This window comes from Arachis ipaensis, chromosome B1 (genome assembly GCF_059453495.1).
Source record: "Arachis ipaensis isolate K30076 ecotype BB chromosome B1, ASM5945349v1, whole genome shotgun sequence".
Taxonomy (NCBI): Eukaryota; Viridiplantae; Streptophyta; class Magnoliopsida; order Fabales; family Fabaceae; genus Arachis; species Arachis ipaensis.
The window spans coordinates 149,009,554-149,025,542 of NC_142436.1; the positions used below are offsets into that span (position 1 = coordinate 149,009,554).

The 15,989-nt window shown below is 34.3% G+C and overlaps 1 protein-coding gene across 1 annotated transcript; it reads right to left on the bottom strand.

Moving 5' to 3' along the window:
* Window positions 1-6,668: 6,668 nt before the first annotated feature.
* On the bottom strand, window positions 6,669-12,444 carry SPS1F (sucrose phosphate synthase 1F). Its single transcript, XM_016343971.3, has 13 exons — window positions 12,040-12,444; window positions 11,870-11,959; window positions 11,543-11,787; window positions 11,282-11,345; window positions 10,464-11,162; window positions 9,855-9,971; window positions 9,571-9,702; window positions 9,294-9,470; window positions 8,877-8,930; window positions 8,732-8,794; window positions 7,702-8,646; window positions 7,453-7,580; window positions 6,669-7,171 (listed from the first exon to the last, which is right to left on the bottom strand). The coding sequence occupies exons 1-13, from the start codon at window positions 12,217-12,219 to the stop codon at window positions 6,892-6,894; spliced, it is 3,174 nt and encodes a 1,057-aa protein (XP_016199457.1). The 5' UTR covers window positions 12,220-12,444; the 3' UTR covers window positions 6,669-6,891.
* Window positions 12,445-15,989: the final 3,545 nt, after the last annotated feature.

Consider the following 15,989-nt stretch of genomic DNA (forward strand, 5'->3'; position numbering starts at 1 on the left):
GGGCAAGGTCAATTTGAACGGGGGACTGTTGATAGAAAGAAAGAGAAATGGGGCAGCTGGCATAACAACTCAACTAGCAAAATGGAAGCAATGAACGCCCCTGGAATGACAACAAATATATAGGAAGAAAGGCACCAAAGAAATGGCATGGAAGTTGTAAGCTCTGACCCTCTCTCCTTCTGAAATTGCTCTTCTCTTGCTAATTCTTACTCCTAGCCATTTTGACTAATTCTCCCTTCTTCTCTACTGCAGGAAGCTCTCCCTTCCTCAACTCTACTTCTCAATTCTGTTATCTGTCATGTGAATTGGTTCACTTCTCTAGTTGTTGAACCTTTATACTACCTTCATACTTTCTTTATTCAAATTAATTGCTGAATTGCCTGCATAGTTATATCAGTTCGGATTTAAATATTTAACCCTTAAGTGTCGATATTTTTAATTTGGTAAAAAATATCCTATTAATTTTAATTTTTTTTTACACAACAAAGATTTATTTATAAAATTTAAAGCTGACCCAACTGAAAATTTTTAAACTATAAAAATTTAATTACAAATTTAATAAAATTATAGGAATCATCAAAAATAATTTAACCTAAATACTTCTATTTGTCTTTGATATGTTTAAAAATTCTTAGTTACTATTATTTATTATTTTGTATTTATATATTATTTTAATTTTTAATGTATTTTAATTTTTTAACATATATTTTATATGAATATCTAATTTAATTATTGATTTTTTGTGTGTATATAAGGTGGTTATTTTTTTTAAGTTTTGCTTTTAGAATATAAAAGTGAAATATTTTTATAGATAAAGTAAGTTTTAAAGCATTTATTATAATTAAAATTTTATCATCTTAAGATTTGTTGTTTTACTTTTTTATATTTAGAATTTAAGAAGAAAAATGTAAAAACGGAAGATAAAAATAAATACAAACTAAAAATTTTTTATTTATCTTTTTAATTTTAAAATGAGAAAGTTGGTAAAGTGAGGAGTTAATTACTCTTAAACTAAAATAATAAAATATACATGTTCGGTAGGTCGGGTACAAGACGGTTCGGGTTGGTATCCTGGTTGAAGAGGGGGAGGTCTCGCCTGGTCGTACGTTACCGGGTTGGGGTAGGCGATGTCCCAAGCACTTCGCATGAGGAGGGGGGTGTCACCTGCAAAGACACTCCGACGCTCTAGTTAATGAGGTGTGCAGGCGAAAAAGGGTTAAGTGGTATGTGACGTACCTTGGAGGAAAGGTAGGACCTTCCCCATATATACCGTGTCAGAGGTGGGCCCATCGAGGACAGGCCCACCTTCCTCGAAACTTCCTTCTCACAGCTGTAGCATAGCTGTCAGGGACGCGTGTCCAGATCGGCGACTGAGCGCCTTGCTCCTGACTGTTCGGGTCGGGCCGACCCGCTAGTGGTTTGGGCCAGGCCGTAACAATACATTTTATAGAAATTATAAAATTAATGATGATTAATTCCTCACTTACAACTTTACTAACTTATTCACTTTAGAGGATCTTAAATTCTTTACTTTTTGTATTTTTTTTCTCATTCTTTTGTATCCTTAACAACTAACAAGTGTTTATACTTTTAAAAATGTTATTTGCACACCAAAATCAACCACTATATATTTATATATTTTTATACGTATATAAATATAATACAAATTAACTGCCCAACATCTCCTTCATGCTCTAAACAAAACAGCACAAAACACACCCAACCCATCCCATTCACTGCGTGACCAGTTCTTCTTGTAAACCTACCAAATTAAAAACTTTGTCAAAGGATTGCAAAGGATCCTCTTGCATTATTCGTGATCTTGTTACATGGAATCATTCATCCAAACCCATAAACAACCTCATCACTTTTTCTTTCTCCATCTTCTCCTTGCCGCAACCATGTTTGTTCTCATCAAGTGTTTTCAATTCGATTCAAAGCACACCGAATTTGATTAAATATTCCGTCACAATTCATGTTTCTTGTTTCAAGGTGTAGATTTTTCTGTATATTGATCACGAAAAAATAAAGTTCTCTCAAATCTCTCCACGCGTTAATTGCATTAGGCAAGGTTTTATTATCGGTATCCATGCACAATTTCAACATCTTTCTCAGATTCATTGAATCATTTTGTGTGGCAATTAGCTTATAGCAACAAAAATCATATTATACAAGGTAAGTAAAAATTTAAAACACAGCACTACAAAAAAAAATCTAACACTTAGATGTAATGCATGTAACTAGATTAATGATTTTCGTCTATTTAAAAGGAAGTTTGTTTAAATCTATAGCCTCCCGTATTGAAATAAACAGATTATTGAGATATACTCATTGAATATTGAAGAGTGAATATATGTCCTAAATCTTAGCCTATAAAATGTGTCACTTTTTGTTTTCTTTTAGTTTTTGTGTTGAAAAGTGAATGTGTCCTGAGTCTTAATCGTCATTTATTTTAACTATAATCCAACTTAATAAAACTTAAGAATTCAAATCAAAGTTTAAACTCATGCTTTAATTATATTATATTCAAATACGTTTTAGATCATATTACAAAATTTGATTATAATTAAACGTGTTCAAAGTAATAACCAAACTTAAGAATCGTCCAAATCAAAGTTCAAACTCATGCTATAATTAGAGTATAATCAAACACACTCCAAAATTATATTACGAAATCCAGTTATAATCAAATGCGCCCAAGATAATAATCAAACTTAACATTCAAACTAAAGTTCAAATTCATGCTATAATCAGAATATAATCAAATACGCACTAAATCATAATATAAAATCTGGTTATAATCAAACACGCTTATGGTAATAATCAAACTTAATCATCGAAATCAAAATTTAATACTAAAATCAGATTATAATCAAACATGCTCTAAATTATAGTACAAAATATTGTTACATTGAAATTGCCGCAGAAAAAATTAAATACCATAAGGGAATGAACTAACAATTCAAATAATTGATACATCACAAGAGTAGCTACAAGCCTACAAGTCTCTACAAATTCTTCGATAAACATAGGATAATTGGAGACAGGGCAACATGTGTTACACACATGATCAATTTTATATAATTCTCTTTCCTAGGTACAGGAGAATATAATATGGTAAAAGAATCGAGTATAAATAATGACGAAAACTCCCAATAAACACCTAAACTCTCTCTAATGATGTGATGTTGAACTTCTCATAATATACAACGTTTTAGATAAGATATTTTCTTGTGTGTATTTACGTTTGGAAGTTTCTGTTGTTACTGCTTTGAGTCAATGTTTTTGTAGAAGTCATTTGTAGTAGAAAAAATATCCTTTTTTTTTTCTTCTAAGCCTTGATCAACTCTCCACCACAAACTGAAGACGAGCAAAACAGAAGCAGTGGCGGCCTTAACCTCACTCATAATCAAACAAATCAAACACCCTTTAAATTATAATACAAAATCCAGTTATAATGAAACAAGTTCATAGTAATAATCAAATTTAATAATAGAAATTAAAATTCAATGCTATAACTAAACTATATTCAAATATAGTCTAAATTATAGAGTAAAATCTTGTTATGAAAAAAACTTCAGCATGACAAATCCAAAAAAGTAACTCTCAAATCAAATGAACATGTTCACAATCATTAGTTGATGATGCTTTCACAATTTATCAAGTAAAAGGACTTTAAAATTGAGACAATATCACATTGACATTTTACTAAACAGATTGTGATAAAAACAATGAACCAAGTAGAATATTACAATAATCAAATTCAAGAATCCAAATAAAAAATCAAACTTATGAAATAATCAAATTATAAAAACATAAAGAGAAAAAAGTAAAATATGCTAAAAACACATTGATCAGTTAGTTTGCAATAAGGAAAGTTTTTAACCAGCTGCTACAACATTAGCTTAAGGACTTGTATCAGTAGCTAATGCATCTTTGAATTAATGTTTGATTTTTTGAAAAACCATTCTCATTCTTGCCACTTGTATCATTAGAACTCAAATGATTGTTTTAATGCCCTTTAACATTATCCCTTTTGTTTGTACTATTTGAGCATTTTTGAGTTTTTTTTCTGATTCAAAATAGCTGAAACCCTGAACTAAGTTACAAATTAGAGAGGGAGAATCTGTGGTTTGCAGCGGCGGTGAGCAGCGAGTCAACAATAGAGACAGAGAGCACCGCGTCTGAGAGAGAGGAAGAAAAATCGCAATCGCGCCTGAGAGAGAGCAAAGGAGAATCGTGCCGCCGAAAAGAGAGCGAAGGAGAATCATTCCGCCGGATAAAGAGGGAAGGAGAATCACGCTTGAAAGCAAAAATGTGGAAGGAGAATCGCGCTTGAGAGTGATCCAGTGCATGTAAAGAGTGAGAGTGTGCTTTGTTTTTAATCTTAAAAATTTCTGTACTTATGCGTACTGCACACGGATCGGATTGGATCGGATATAGCCTAAAATTCTATCCGATCCGCACTGCACTCATCGGATCGGATACGATATCCGCATTTTTTTAGGTCAGATTCGATCCGATCCGTATACTTGCGGATCCAATCGGATTAGATATCGGGTATATCCGCATAATTAAAAAAAAAACTATTTTAAAATTCTATTTGGCTATTTTTACAAAAAAATATCCATAAAATTCGTTTTTCACCTGTTTAAGCCTATTTACTCCTAAAATATTATCAATAAAAATTTTCTTGAATAACAAAAAAAAATAATAACACAAGATTTAAGTTTAATTATTTTAAGTTAAAGTACAACATAAAAAATTAAAAATAAGATATCATAAAATTCATAAAACAACACACTAAAATTCATCACATTAGGGTTTACTTTCTTAAGCTATGCTATTTATATGAGATGTGCGGATATGCGGATCAGATCCGCGGATATCACTTCTAAATCCGCAATCCGATCCTACTATAGTGTGGATAAGATAATATCCGCAAAATTCGAGTCAGATGCGGATATTATCCGATCCATGTGCAGCCCTACTTATGCGTGTGTTTAAATACTGTGGTTAAAATGAGTGGTTAAAATGGGTGTGCATGTGACACAACTCGAATACTTTATAGTAAAATCTATTTTCATTTATGGAAATATAAGTATATAACCGTGAAAGAGAGATGAAATTAAAAAGAAAAAGTAATTGTTCACGGCCCAAGGGGCAAATTTTGTAGTAAGTATACACTCGTTTTTGTCATCGAGTGATTGTTTTCTTGGTGTGCGATAACTGTTGGGCTATTGGCTAATGGACGATACTAATCAGGACTAAAAAGTATAGCAAAAATATTTAAAAGAAAAAACAAATACAAATGTGATAGATAACCCTTAACCAAAAAAAAAAAAATGTGATAGATAACTACAGACCAGAAAAGTATAATTTGTAGTAAGCCCTAAACACTGTTGAATTATTAAAGACCCAAAATAAAAATATCACACAGTGATATTATCATCATCATCATCATCATCTGCATTTGGAAAAGTCAAATCTCAAATTAAATATGCTTAAAACCACTAGCTACTTGCCTTAAACAATTTTTTAATCCATAAAAATATTATTGATTTTGGTTTTAACCTGCACAGATTAAAAGAAAAAGTGGTTTAGGTCCAAATATTTTCAAAAGTATTCGGTTTAAATTCAACTCATCTTTAAATCCGGATTCGAACCTTGGTATGTTGTGTGGGTGTTGTAATACATGGGATTAAAACAAAAAAACACTTCTAAGTAAGGAATGTTGCGTTCTTTAAATAAATTTTAATTATTTATTTATTATATTTAATTTATTATTTTTATTTTAATTAATTAATTATTTTTTACATCCATCTTATAAGTCTATTATTATTTTTAAATTTAAATATAAAATAGAAACTAATTTCAAATTGACTCGCATTCATAACGTAAAACAAAATAAATAACACTATATAAAATATTTATTTACTATCACACCACATGAAAATTTATTTAAGCATAATTATTTTACCGCAGTTGTATTTATTGGTAGTTGCTAGTTGGAATAGAAGTCAGCCCCACAAGTGAGGATGATGATCTGATTCTGAGCCCATGATTCATGTAGGGGATTCATGGGTGTCCTACAGGTGAGGCTCTGTACGGTGTACTATGGGACGTGTTTTGACCCTTTCATGGTGCATCAGCATCAGTCATCTTACTGGTCCTCCGAGGACATCAAAGGAAATGTCATGGATCACTCATTACGTTGGGATTTGTAAACCAAGAATACCAGAACAAGACAAAATGGATAATGTAAAAAAAAGAAATTGGCATCAGGGCAAGTGCATCAGGGCAAGTGCCGTGCTCCACGACAAACTATCCGGTATCTTTGCGGTTTATAAAGCTATGGCAGTAGCACAATCATCATCGCTCACCTGAATCTCAAGTCCTTATCCATTGTATACTCTTGGTTTTGGATCATTCTCTATCCTCGGTTCTTCATTTTCACTCTCCTGTTCTTCGCTTATAACTGATAAATATAAACGGGAAAATAAATACGATGATTTTGCAGTTATTTTTTACAGAAGAAAATCTCAACCATTAAATCAAATATATCAGTGATAAAATGTTAAAGGAAACAAGTATGATGAGATTAACTATTGTTAGCTTCCAATCATAGTGTAAACACGACAAAAAGCCTGAATAAAAGTAGGCATATATAAATTGCAATGCGAACAACCCTTTATTAAAAATGTGATGTGATGTGGTGTGTAGGTACAAAACCAACAAGCAGCATAAGTGGAACAAGAGGAAATATGCTTCATGGGGGCATTGTTGTTTGATGAAGAGAATGAGTATGGTAGTTACATATAAGGGAGTATCAAGAAAACTTTATGAACATTGTGGATCAGGAAAGGCATAACCAGGCGCAGATGAAACTATTCATGCTGCGAGATATCCTGCTTTCTCTAACAAAGCCTGGATATCAGCGCTGCTACTTCCGGTGGCGGCCTCAACGATGTTGGGGCTGTCCAGTGGCATGACATCTGAAAGAGGATAGTTTCTATTGTTGTGAACTTGACTCATTGCACTACTGCCCACCCCTTTCAATATCACACTTTTGTGTACGCCGCCAACCAGTCCTTCGTAATCGGTGTCACCGCATTCTCCAACAAATACCACCATCTTTGACAGTTCGAAACCCCATCGAACATAAAGGTATCTAAAGGAGAATCACATAAAGTTATCAGCTGTCACAAATTAAACTTTTTTAAGAAATGATATTGTCAAGACTCAGGTCATAAAAAAACTAACATACGAAACGACTTTAAAATAGTTCCCAGATACGCATGAGCACAAACAATTCTTCCGCCCTGGCATATTTGCAAAGATATTGAACAATTTCATCCAAGAATGCCAGAAGGAAATGCAGAGAAGACCAATGTATACAGCAACACCAACTATTGGCGAAATGGAACCTTTGGAAGGATAATTAAACAATACCTAAGGGCTTGGGAACGAGATGCTAATACTGGTATAACATTCAGTCTTGTCCCATTTTGGCAATATATAGGATGACAACGGAGGGCTTGGATTCTCAACAACTTACGAAGCTCCTTCACTGGGGGAGCCTGCAAAAACAAAATAGGATAAGACAATATACTCAAATTAAAGTGAATATATAAAAGACAAAACTGAACAAGATGCCTTTCATACAAAATCATCAACCAGAACAATTGAATAAACAATTACCTTCCCTGGCTTTTGCACTTTGAAAGCATAACAGTAGTCAGTAGAAAGCTGTTCCGATGGACTAACAATTTGTTCATCATTCTCCCCCTTCTTTTCAGTTATTGAAGCTGCCCAACGCACTAAAGTCTTCCTCAACCCTTCTCCTCCCCATCGGTATTCAATATGAGAGTGGTAGTACAAGTCACCCACAAATGGGCGGTCCTCAGGATTGAGTGATGGATAGTAGAGATCACTGCCACTGTTACAAATATAAGCATCAAAATCACTGGGGCTCAAGCCACCCGATACCAGAAATGATTGTATCTCTGACATGGTTGAGGATGTTGACAGTATGAACCCAACAGAGCCTTCAGCTTTCTCCTTTTTGGCAGCCTCAAATATTGTTTTAGTGGTTTCAAGAAGATCTGAAGCATTATCACAATCCACAGCAATGACAAAGAGATGCTTCCTTCTCCTCAATGGTGGAAATTTACCAGCATTTGTATTTTGATCTGATCTTTCTGTAGCCCCACCCTTGCGTACGTCCTTAGATATACCCTTTGACCATGACAAAACAGCATTCTCCAACCTTGTATTTCTATCAGCAGCATTTCCATCAGGATCTAAAGAACTATCATTTCCACTACCACCACTCTTCTCTCCATCCAATGAAAACTTCAGATTTAGAGATAAATCCTGTATATCTCTCAGGGAATCACCAGGTGACTCGGATTCCGAACTTTCTCCTCCATCCTCACTTCGCAGCCACTGTGGATGTCTTGGTTTGCAAGTGGCTATTTTAGACAAGTAGTTCTTGCAATGCTCTGGCCACGAAAATAAATGAATATTCTTCAATCCATTGTGTCTACATTTTGCCCAAAGTTGCTTGTTGCTGACAAGCTTCAAAAGAGCATCTGCAATAGACTGCTGATCATGAGGATCTACAAGCAAACCATTGTCAAGTACCTGTATAACATTAAGAATCAGTCATGGAAGTTTCCAAGGGAAGCATCTCAAATCAAAACACATAACCACCAATCAGAGGGCATACCCGATGAATATCAACAGGACCTCCATTTTTAGTTGCAACAATTGGCAAACCATAAGCAGCTGCCTGCTCAACAAATATGTAAATTGATTTGTATGTGTGAAAATAAATTAAACAAAGATAAATTATTTAAGATTCAGAATATCACCTCAATTAAGGTAAGACCAAATGGCTCGATGAAAGCTGGATTAATGAAAACACCCTGCATAAATATTGGATCTGAATGAAATGTAAATGACAAGATAGTTTGCAGGGAATGAGAATAAAGTCATGTAGGTTTATTCAAACCAGTGTAACTCAGGCAAGACTATTATTTCACGATAGGTATTTACAAGAGGATATAATCACACTAGACTATCAAATCATCAGAAATATATACAAGTGGATACACTCACATAAGACACTGTGCAGTATACTAAAAACTAGGGAAGCTAAAAAGGGGAGGGAGTTATATATGTAAGCATGCAAAAGATATTACAAGACTGTTATTTAATTTTCTTCTAATCCTCTTTAAAGCTTGTCACACATAATTGTTATATTGTTTACTGGACCCAGATATATTTACCTTTGTCTTTGCTGCTAGACGATATATGTCAGGAACTTCATATTGTTTGTGGTGTTTAGGATATGCAACTTGCCCATATAGATCATACTTGTCAATCAACTTTAGAACTGAAAGAAGAACAGATGCATTTGTGCTTGACATTTCATCAATTCCCTCTCGGTTACCCATAATTAATGTCTGAAAATACCAAAGGAGTGGCAGACAACTGGTCAGACAATCGATACAAGACAGCTTAGTCAAAAAGCAAAGAACAAAATGATAGTCAAGAGTTTCATACAAGATTAGCAAGCTCGCGAAGAGGGCGACATTCTCCAAATGCTTTCACCAAAGTTGTGATGTTCTTTTTAGGATCTGGTCTAGCCAGGGCAAGTATCATTGGTTTGCGAGGGTTGGTAAAGAAACGCATTATCTGGTAATAAAAAATGTTACAGATTTATTAATTACATTGGATTTAAAATTAGAACTGGTTAGACAAGTCACATCTAATAAATAAAACAGAAGTACAGAAATGGCTGATTATACCAGGAACACTAAAAGAAATGCAGAAAGCATATTTCGAACCTCAGACCAAATAGGTGGATCTTGGGGAGCAGGATGGTCCAAATTCCCTTCTAGTTCACCATCTAAATCACCATCTTGGGGAGCAATATGATGGAACTCCATACCAGGTGGAATAATCTGCAAGATGCAAGGAGATTATAACATTCAACTTTACATGATATAGCATTAGCGAAAAAATAATACTTAAAGAATCATGCATTGGAACAGGATGCCTACTGCTATCAAGAAGTACTAGCAAACTACAGGTTATGTCTAGTCTTTCGCACTCAATGCATTCACAAGAAAGTAATATACTCCGCATGTCCAAAGTCGTCTTCATATACACCAAATAAACTAATAAAGCTATTCATAAGAATGTCTTCCTTTCATCAATTCATTATGTTTTATTTTGGGGTTTTTGTTTTGGGGGGGGGGGTTGGAAACATTACTTGTTTGACTTTAAAAAAAGGGTAAAAAATGAATTTACAATATACATAAAAGGTATATAAACTTGAAAATATAACTCTAGCCACGAGAAATCTATAACTCAAAATCAAGACAGCCTGATTTAGACTACAAAAAAGTTCATCTAGTTGTTGCTGGAAAGTTTAACTGTGATCTAGTACTTACCGCCATGCGAGGCATGAATCTTCCATAACAGCTCACATTACGCCGGATCCTTGCTCGTAGTTTACGCTCCAGTACCGGATCAAAACCATCATACAAGCGCCATTGCTCTTCTATTTCCTGCCTGGTGCTTGTTATGACTATTTCAGAAGAATCAAGGGATAATTCTTCAGCTTCTATCCTACGCATAATCTTGTAAGTTGAGTTTATTTCATCCCTTGATAGTCGGCCTTGTTTTAAAAGCTGTTCCAACTTATCTCGACCGAGCGAGTGGCCGGTAAAAAGCATTGGAACATTTAAAGCACCAGATAGAAGAGCAGTAGAGTCACCAGCATCTGCATAATGCCCATGGATAGCAACCGGCCAGACAGCATGGCCACTACCAATTTGCTCCCCAAGAGATTTGGACATCTGTATAATGTGGTTAAGTGCTCCATCAACAAATTCCGGAATGTAAGGCCAGAGATTTTCTTTTGGAATGTATTTATCTCTTGGACCAAAGGGAATACGGATGATATAAGAACCACTGCTCTCTCCCATCTCATCTTCTAAATCATTGTTGTTTCTTGGAGACAACATTTCCGTTGGCTCCCCATAACTGCTATCCACATCGGGTGCGGACACTTGTCTAGTCAGTAAATCAACCCGGTAAACTCCTGGCATCGATCCCAAGGCCCTCGCTAGTTCCACGACATATTTAACCTGCTCAGCAGAGATAGACCAAAACAAAGAAGGTAGAATTCAAGTTTCGCGCATCAAATTTAGAGAGTGCAGAACAATACAAGTAGCAATCAAAACAGAGCAGATTCTAAAAGTATTACTTGACCACCGGTATCAGAATCACGTCCCAACTCCATATTCTCTCCTCGAATCAACCCGTGAATGCTGCATTGCATTTGTACTGGTTGTTAAAATCAAATGATAACCACAGAATGTTTCAGTTCTTTATTCGTTTAAATCCATCCACCCTGAATCTCTGAATCAAATGAGTTACACCACGCTATTTGATTTGACGGAGGTATCTTATTCAATACAAACTCAAGAAGAAACTCGTAAAAAGAAAGCATAGAAGCGAGGACAACCTTATGAGTACAATGTAGAGCTTCTTTCCCTTCTGAGAGTTGGCCCAGGCCTCCATGGCATCGGCGGAGCTGATCCTAGGCAACCTAGCCTTGTTGGATTCGCCGCCGTGAGTGGAGATGTCGCTGACCGGATCTCCCTTCTCGCCTTCAGACAAGTCCTCAGACATATCAGCAGTGGCTTCCCTGCGGCCTCTCTCGCGCTCGAGGCGGCGCTTGTTGACTCTCTGCGCAGTCTCACTCTCCAGCTGAACCGAATCAAAGCAGTCAATCAAAGAGAATAACAGAATTGAGTATAATTGAAGAGAATAGAATAGAAGCGAATCGAACCTGCTTCTTCTGGCGAGCGAGGTTCCAAATCCTCCAGCACATGTTCTCCAATCTGGTGTTGCGCTCCTGAGGGCTCCTGGTAGAAGAAGCCTAGAAGCGAAGATAGAAACACAATGAATTGAATTGAATGGAATGGAATAATGGATCGATGATAGGAGAGAATAGCATACCCGAACCCAGGAGCGGTAGAGATCGGTCTCGTCGAAGCCGATAACCTCCTCAACGAAGTAGCGAGTTGGACTAAACCTGCCTCTCTCACGGAGGAGGAGGGAGGACTTGGCATCTTCGAGACCGGGGCCAACGTCCAGTATGGCCTCTAGGTAACTGTTTAACCAATCATTCCCCGCCATCTCTTTTTCTCGCTGCTGCTACTCCTACTTGATGATGAAGCAGAAGCAGAAGCAGATGCTGTATTATTGAAGAAGACGAAGAAGAAGGAGCGAATATTCGAGGAGAGAAGTGTGGAGATGGAAGAGAGAGAGAGGAACACTGAACTGTGATTGCGGGCGTTGAGCTCTTTAAGCGGTTAAAGTTATTTTTCTTTTTTCCTTTATTTTATTTTATTCTTTTTATTCGGATTTCGATTTCGGTCCGCACAAGTCCATGTGATTGAGACTCGGAGGGTGCTCGGACGTGGGACCATCCTCTCCCACTTCTTGCTACATCACTTGTGCTACAACTTACAAGCCGTTATTAATTTTAGCTAATTCTACTCAGTGTCTAATTTTTGTCTACTTTATTTTTTGTGATAAATTTTAAATATTTAATAATAATTTATTTTTATATTTTAAAATTAAATATTAATTTTTAATTCTTCTGGATAAATTAGACAAACACTTTTAAATATTATAACAATTATCTTAATTTTATTATGAATATTTTTTGAGAAATATTCTTTATTTTTTATCACTTTTAGTCATTAATTTAATTATTTTAATTTAATAATATATTTTAATTCATATTTTTAAATATTAATAACTAATTAATAATAAAAAATAATAAATTTTAATGATTTTTTAATATTTTTTATATTTTTACATAATTAAAAATAAAATAAAAAATAGTCCAGGAGAATTAATTTATTTTTTACTTTGAACTAAAAATTTGTTGTTATTCTATATACTTAACTAAAAAATTTAGATTAATAAACATATTAATACTTACTCATATACTGGTATATATAATTACGATAGAAGGTATGAATTGAAGTCAATGTTACAGGATAGTAGATTGATAATTTTTTTTTATTTAAATTATAATTTATATAAATTATGTGCATACTATTTAAACTAACTTATGAGTTTTACTATTAGACTCAATTATTCATGCATTGAATTTAATTTTTATGAGTCAAGTTTGGCTTATCTCAACTCATGTTAGTCTGCTACCCTTATATATACAAAAAGTTTTTTTTTATTAAATATTACATTAGATTACATTAATTATTAGATTAAATATTTTTTATTCTTAAAATGTGTATTTAAATTTATTGGTTCTTTTTTTAAAATCAAAATAAGGAATTTTTTTCTCCAGAGTATTAGAAAAGGAATGTGAGTCATAAAGATTAATAAGTAATAACCATATTGTGAGATTAACTATAGGTTACGTTGATCCTATTTTAGTTTGTCCAATACTATTTTTCATCTCTAGTTAGCAAAGACTAATGTAAACTATTTTGTTTATTTTAGGTATAATTATAGGCTGATAATACCTGGTTTTGAAAGACTAAAAATTGTAGTTTAAATAAATTTTGTATTCACATTTTTATGAATATGTGATATTTCTAAGTCAAAAGAATAAATTAATTAACATATAAATTATTATATATCCATCAATGCATCAGCTACTATATAAATTATTATTTTAATAATCTAAGAAAATTTAGAAAGATGATCTAAGTTATTCATTGAATGAACGAAATTATTAGTTTTGTAATTACAAAAGATAATATAAACTATCTTTTTTTATCAAAAAAAGATAAAAAAACACTTGGGTATTTTAATCACTAAGACTATCTTTCATATGTACAAATTAATTCATTTCATTCATAAGATTCGTTGGTGTTCTAAATTTTATATGTAAAAACACTTGGAAGTTGGAACTGATAACATGTTGCAATTAGGACTGGCAATTTATATTCTACCTACGAATACCCAATTCGATCCAATCTGTTCGGGTAGAGTAGGTTACCCGACCTGCTAAAATTAGATACATAGTGAAAAAAATGAAAGTTGAACCCACAATCTCCCTTATGTAACGACTTATAATAAATGAACAACCATTAAACTAATTAGTTAATTTAATAGTTTGGAGCATTAGTTTTTTATTTTTTATATTATTAATATGTATAAAATTTGAAATGATTGAATTTTATATTTACTTAAAAAAACTTGATATTTATGTGAGTAGGGTATAATAGAGTAAGGTTTAAAACTTTAGTGTGCGGGTAGAGTTAGGGTTAAGACATTCTCAACTCGCGAGTAGAGTAGAGTAGAGTTTTAATAAAAATTTTAACTTGCGGGTAGAATTAGGGTAGAGTCCAAACTCTACCCTACTTTACCCATTACCAGCCCTAGTTGCAATAGCAGGTGAGAAATTATGTTATGGAAGGTCCATCATTGAAAGAATCGCATGGATGTGCAAGAGAAATCTGAGTTCTGGAATTAATTTCTGGCTTTCACAAGGGTTTAATTTTCTTTTATTAGACTTCAGAGTTCAGACACGGTGGAATTCTTAGCTTGTGCACTAAGAATGATCGAAGATGTCTTGAATCAGCTGCTTGCATGCATGCATGATTTGGTTTTGAAATGATTTCTAAATTTGTAGAATGAACCATATTTAAAACAATAATTATTTTTCGATACCAAGAAGAAAAGTTTCATAAGGTATGGAATAAAATTATTGTTTCGACTTTCGTGTGAATATGTGAAACAAACTTAAGGAGCGACAAAAAACGAAGTAATTGTTTTGACAAAAGCCTAATATTCATACCTACCTGTGTGTTTTGAGTGCCAAAGGATCGAACAGATGGCGAAAAATAAAATAAAATTCGAATATTTATTTCCACCGGTCACTTTCAATAGTTAAGGAATCACAAGCAACGCATTCATGCACATGAAGTATGGTATGCCATGATTATCTCCAAAAATCATTTTCTGTATGCCTACGTCTTTTATAATAAGAAAAAGTATATGGACTAACTCTTAACTAGTGAAAAATTGAACAACTTAATTAATTATAATTATTTTAACAATAATGCTAAAAAATAAGAGGGGTTCAACTAAAAATCTGCCAACTCCTGTTGGACTGGGATTCCGAAACTCACTTCACTTCAGCAACATCTAAAATTCATCCAAATAAATTAAATTAACCCTAACTAAACTCTCTCCTCTTTTTTCATCGTTTCACCGCAGCAAAACTCCAAAACCATCAACGGCAACACTACACTACCAGATTCATCGCGTGACGTTCTCCTCCACCGTCAACGGAAGCAGCGCCTCCGTCCACCGCGTGCGGGCACCAGCCGACTACCATAGCTAGGTCCAGGATGCCGCAAAGCTTTCATCCCGTCAACGTGCTAACTGGCGCGTTAATCGCAGTTTCGCCCAGCTCCGCCGCAACGACGTCGTGCTACCCAAGTGCGAGGAACAAGGGAGTTCTCCTTCTCACCAAGAGTGTGCCGCTGCTGCTGCATGTTGTTGTTGGCAGCGCCATTGAAGCCTCCCTGCTCTCATTCGACGAATATAATAAGGCGTCCCCTGCTCCAGCTTCGAAATCTCGCTTGACAGAACTAATTGGTTAGTGTTTAATAATTGGTGTTGATTGATGTAGGGTTTGAGTACAATGGATGATACTTGTTGGATGTTGCCTTTGATTTGGGTATAATTAAGGAATTGTTAGATGTTGCTTCTGATTTCGTTGCTATAACTGTTTGTTGTGAATTTTGGTATTTTTGTATCAACTAGAAAGTTGCATTGGAAGCCTACTCAAGCAGTTTTGACATCCAGTTTTCACCTTCCAATGCGTAGTTTTGTGGTTTATCTTGTGCTTAATTTAGGGGATTTTATCAACTTATCTCACATTTATTTAATGAAATAGCATGCTTTTGTAATTCTCCCTA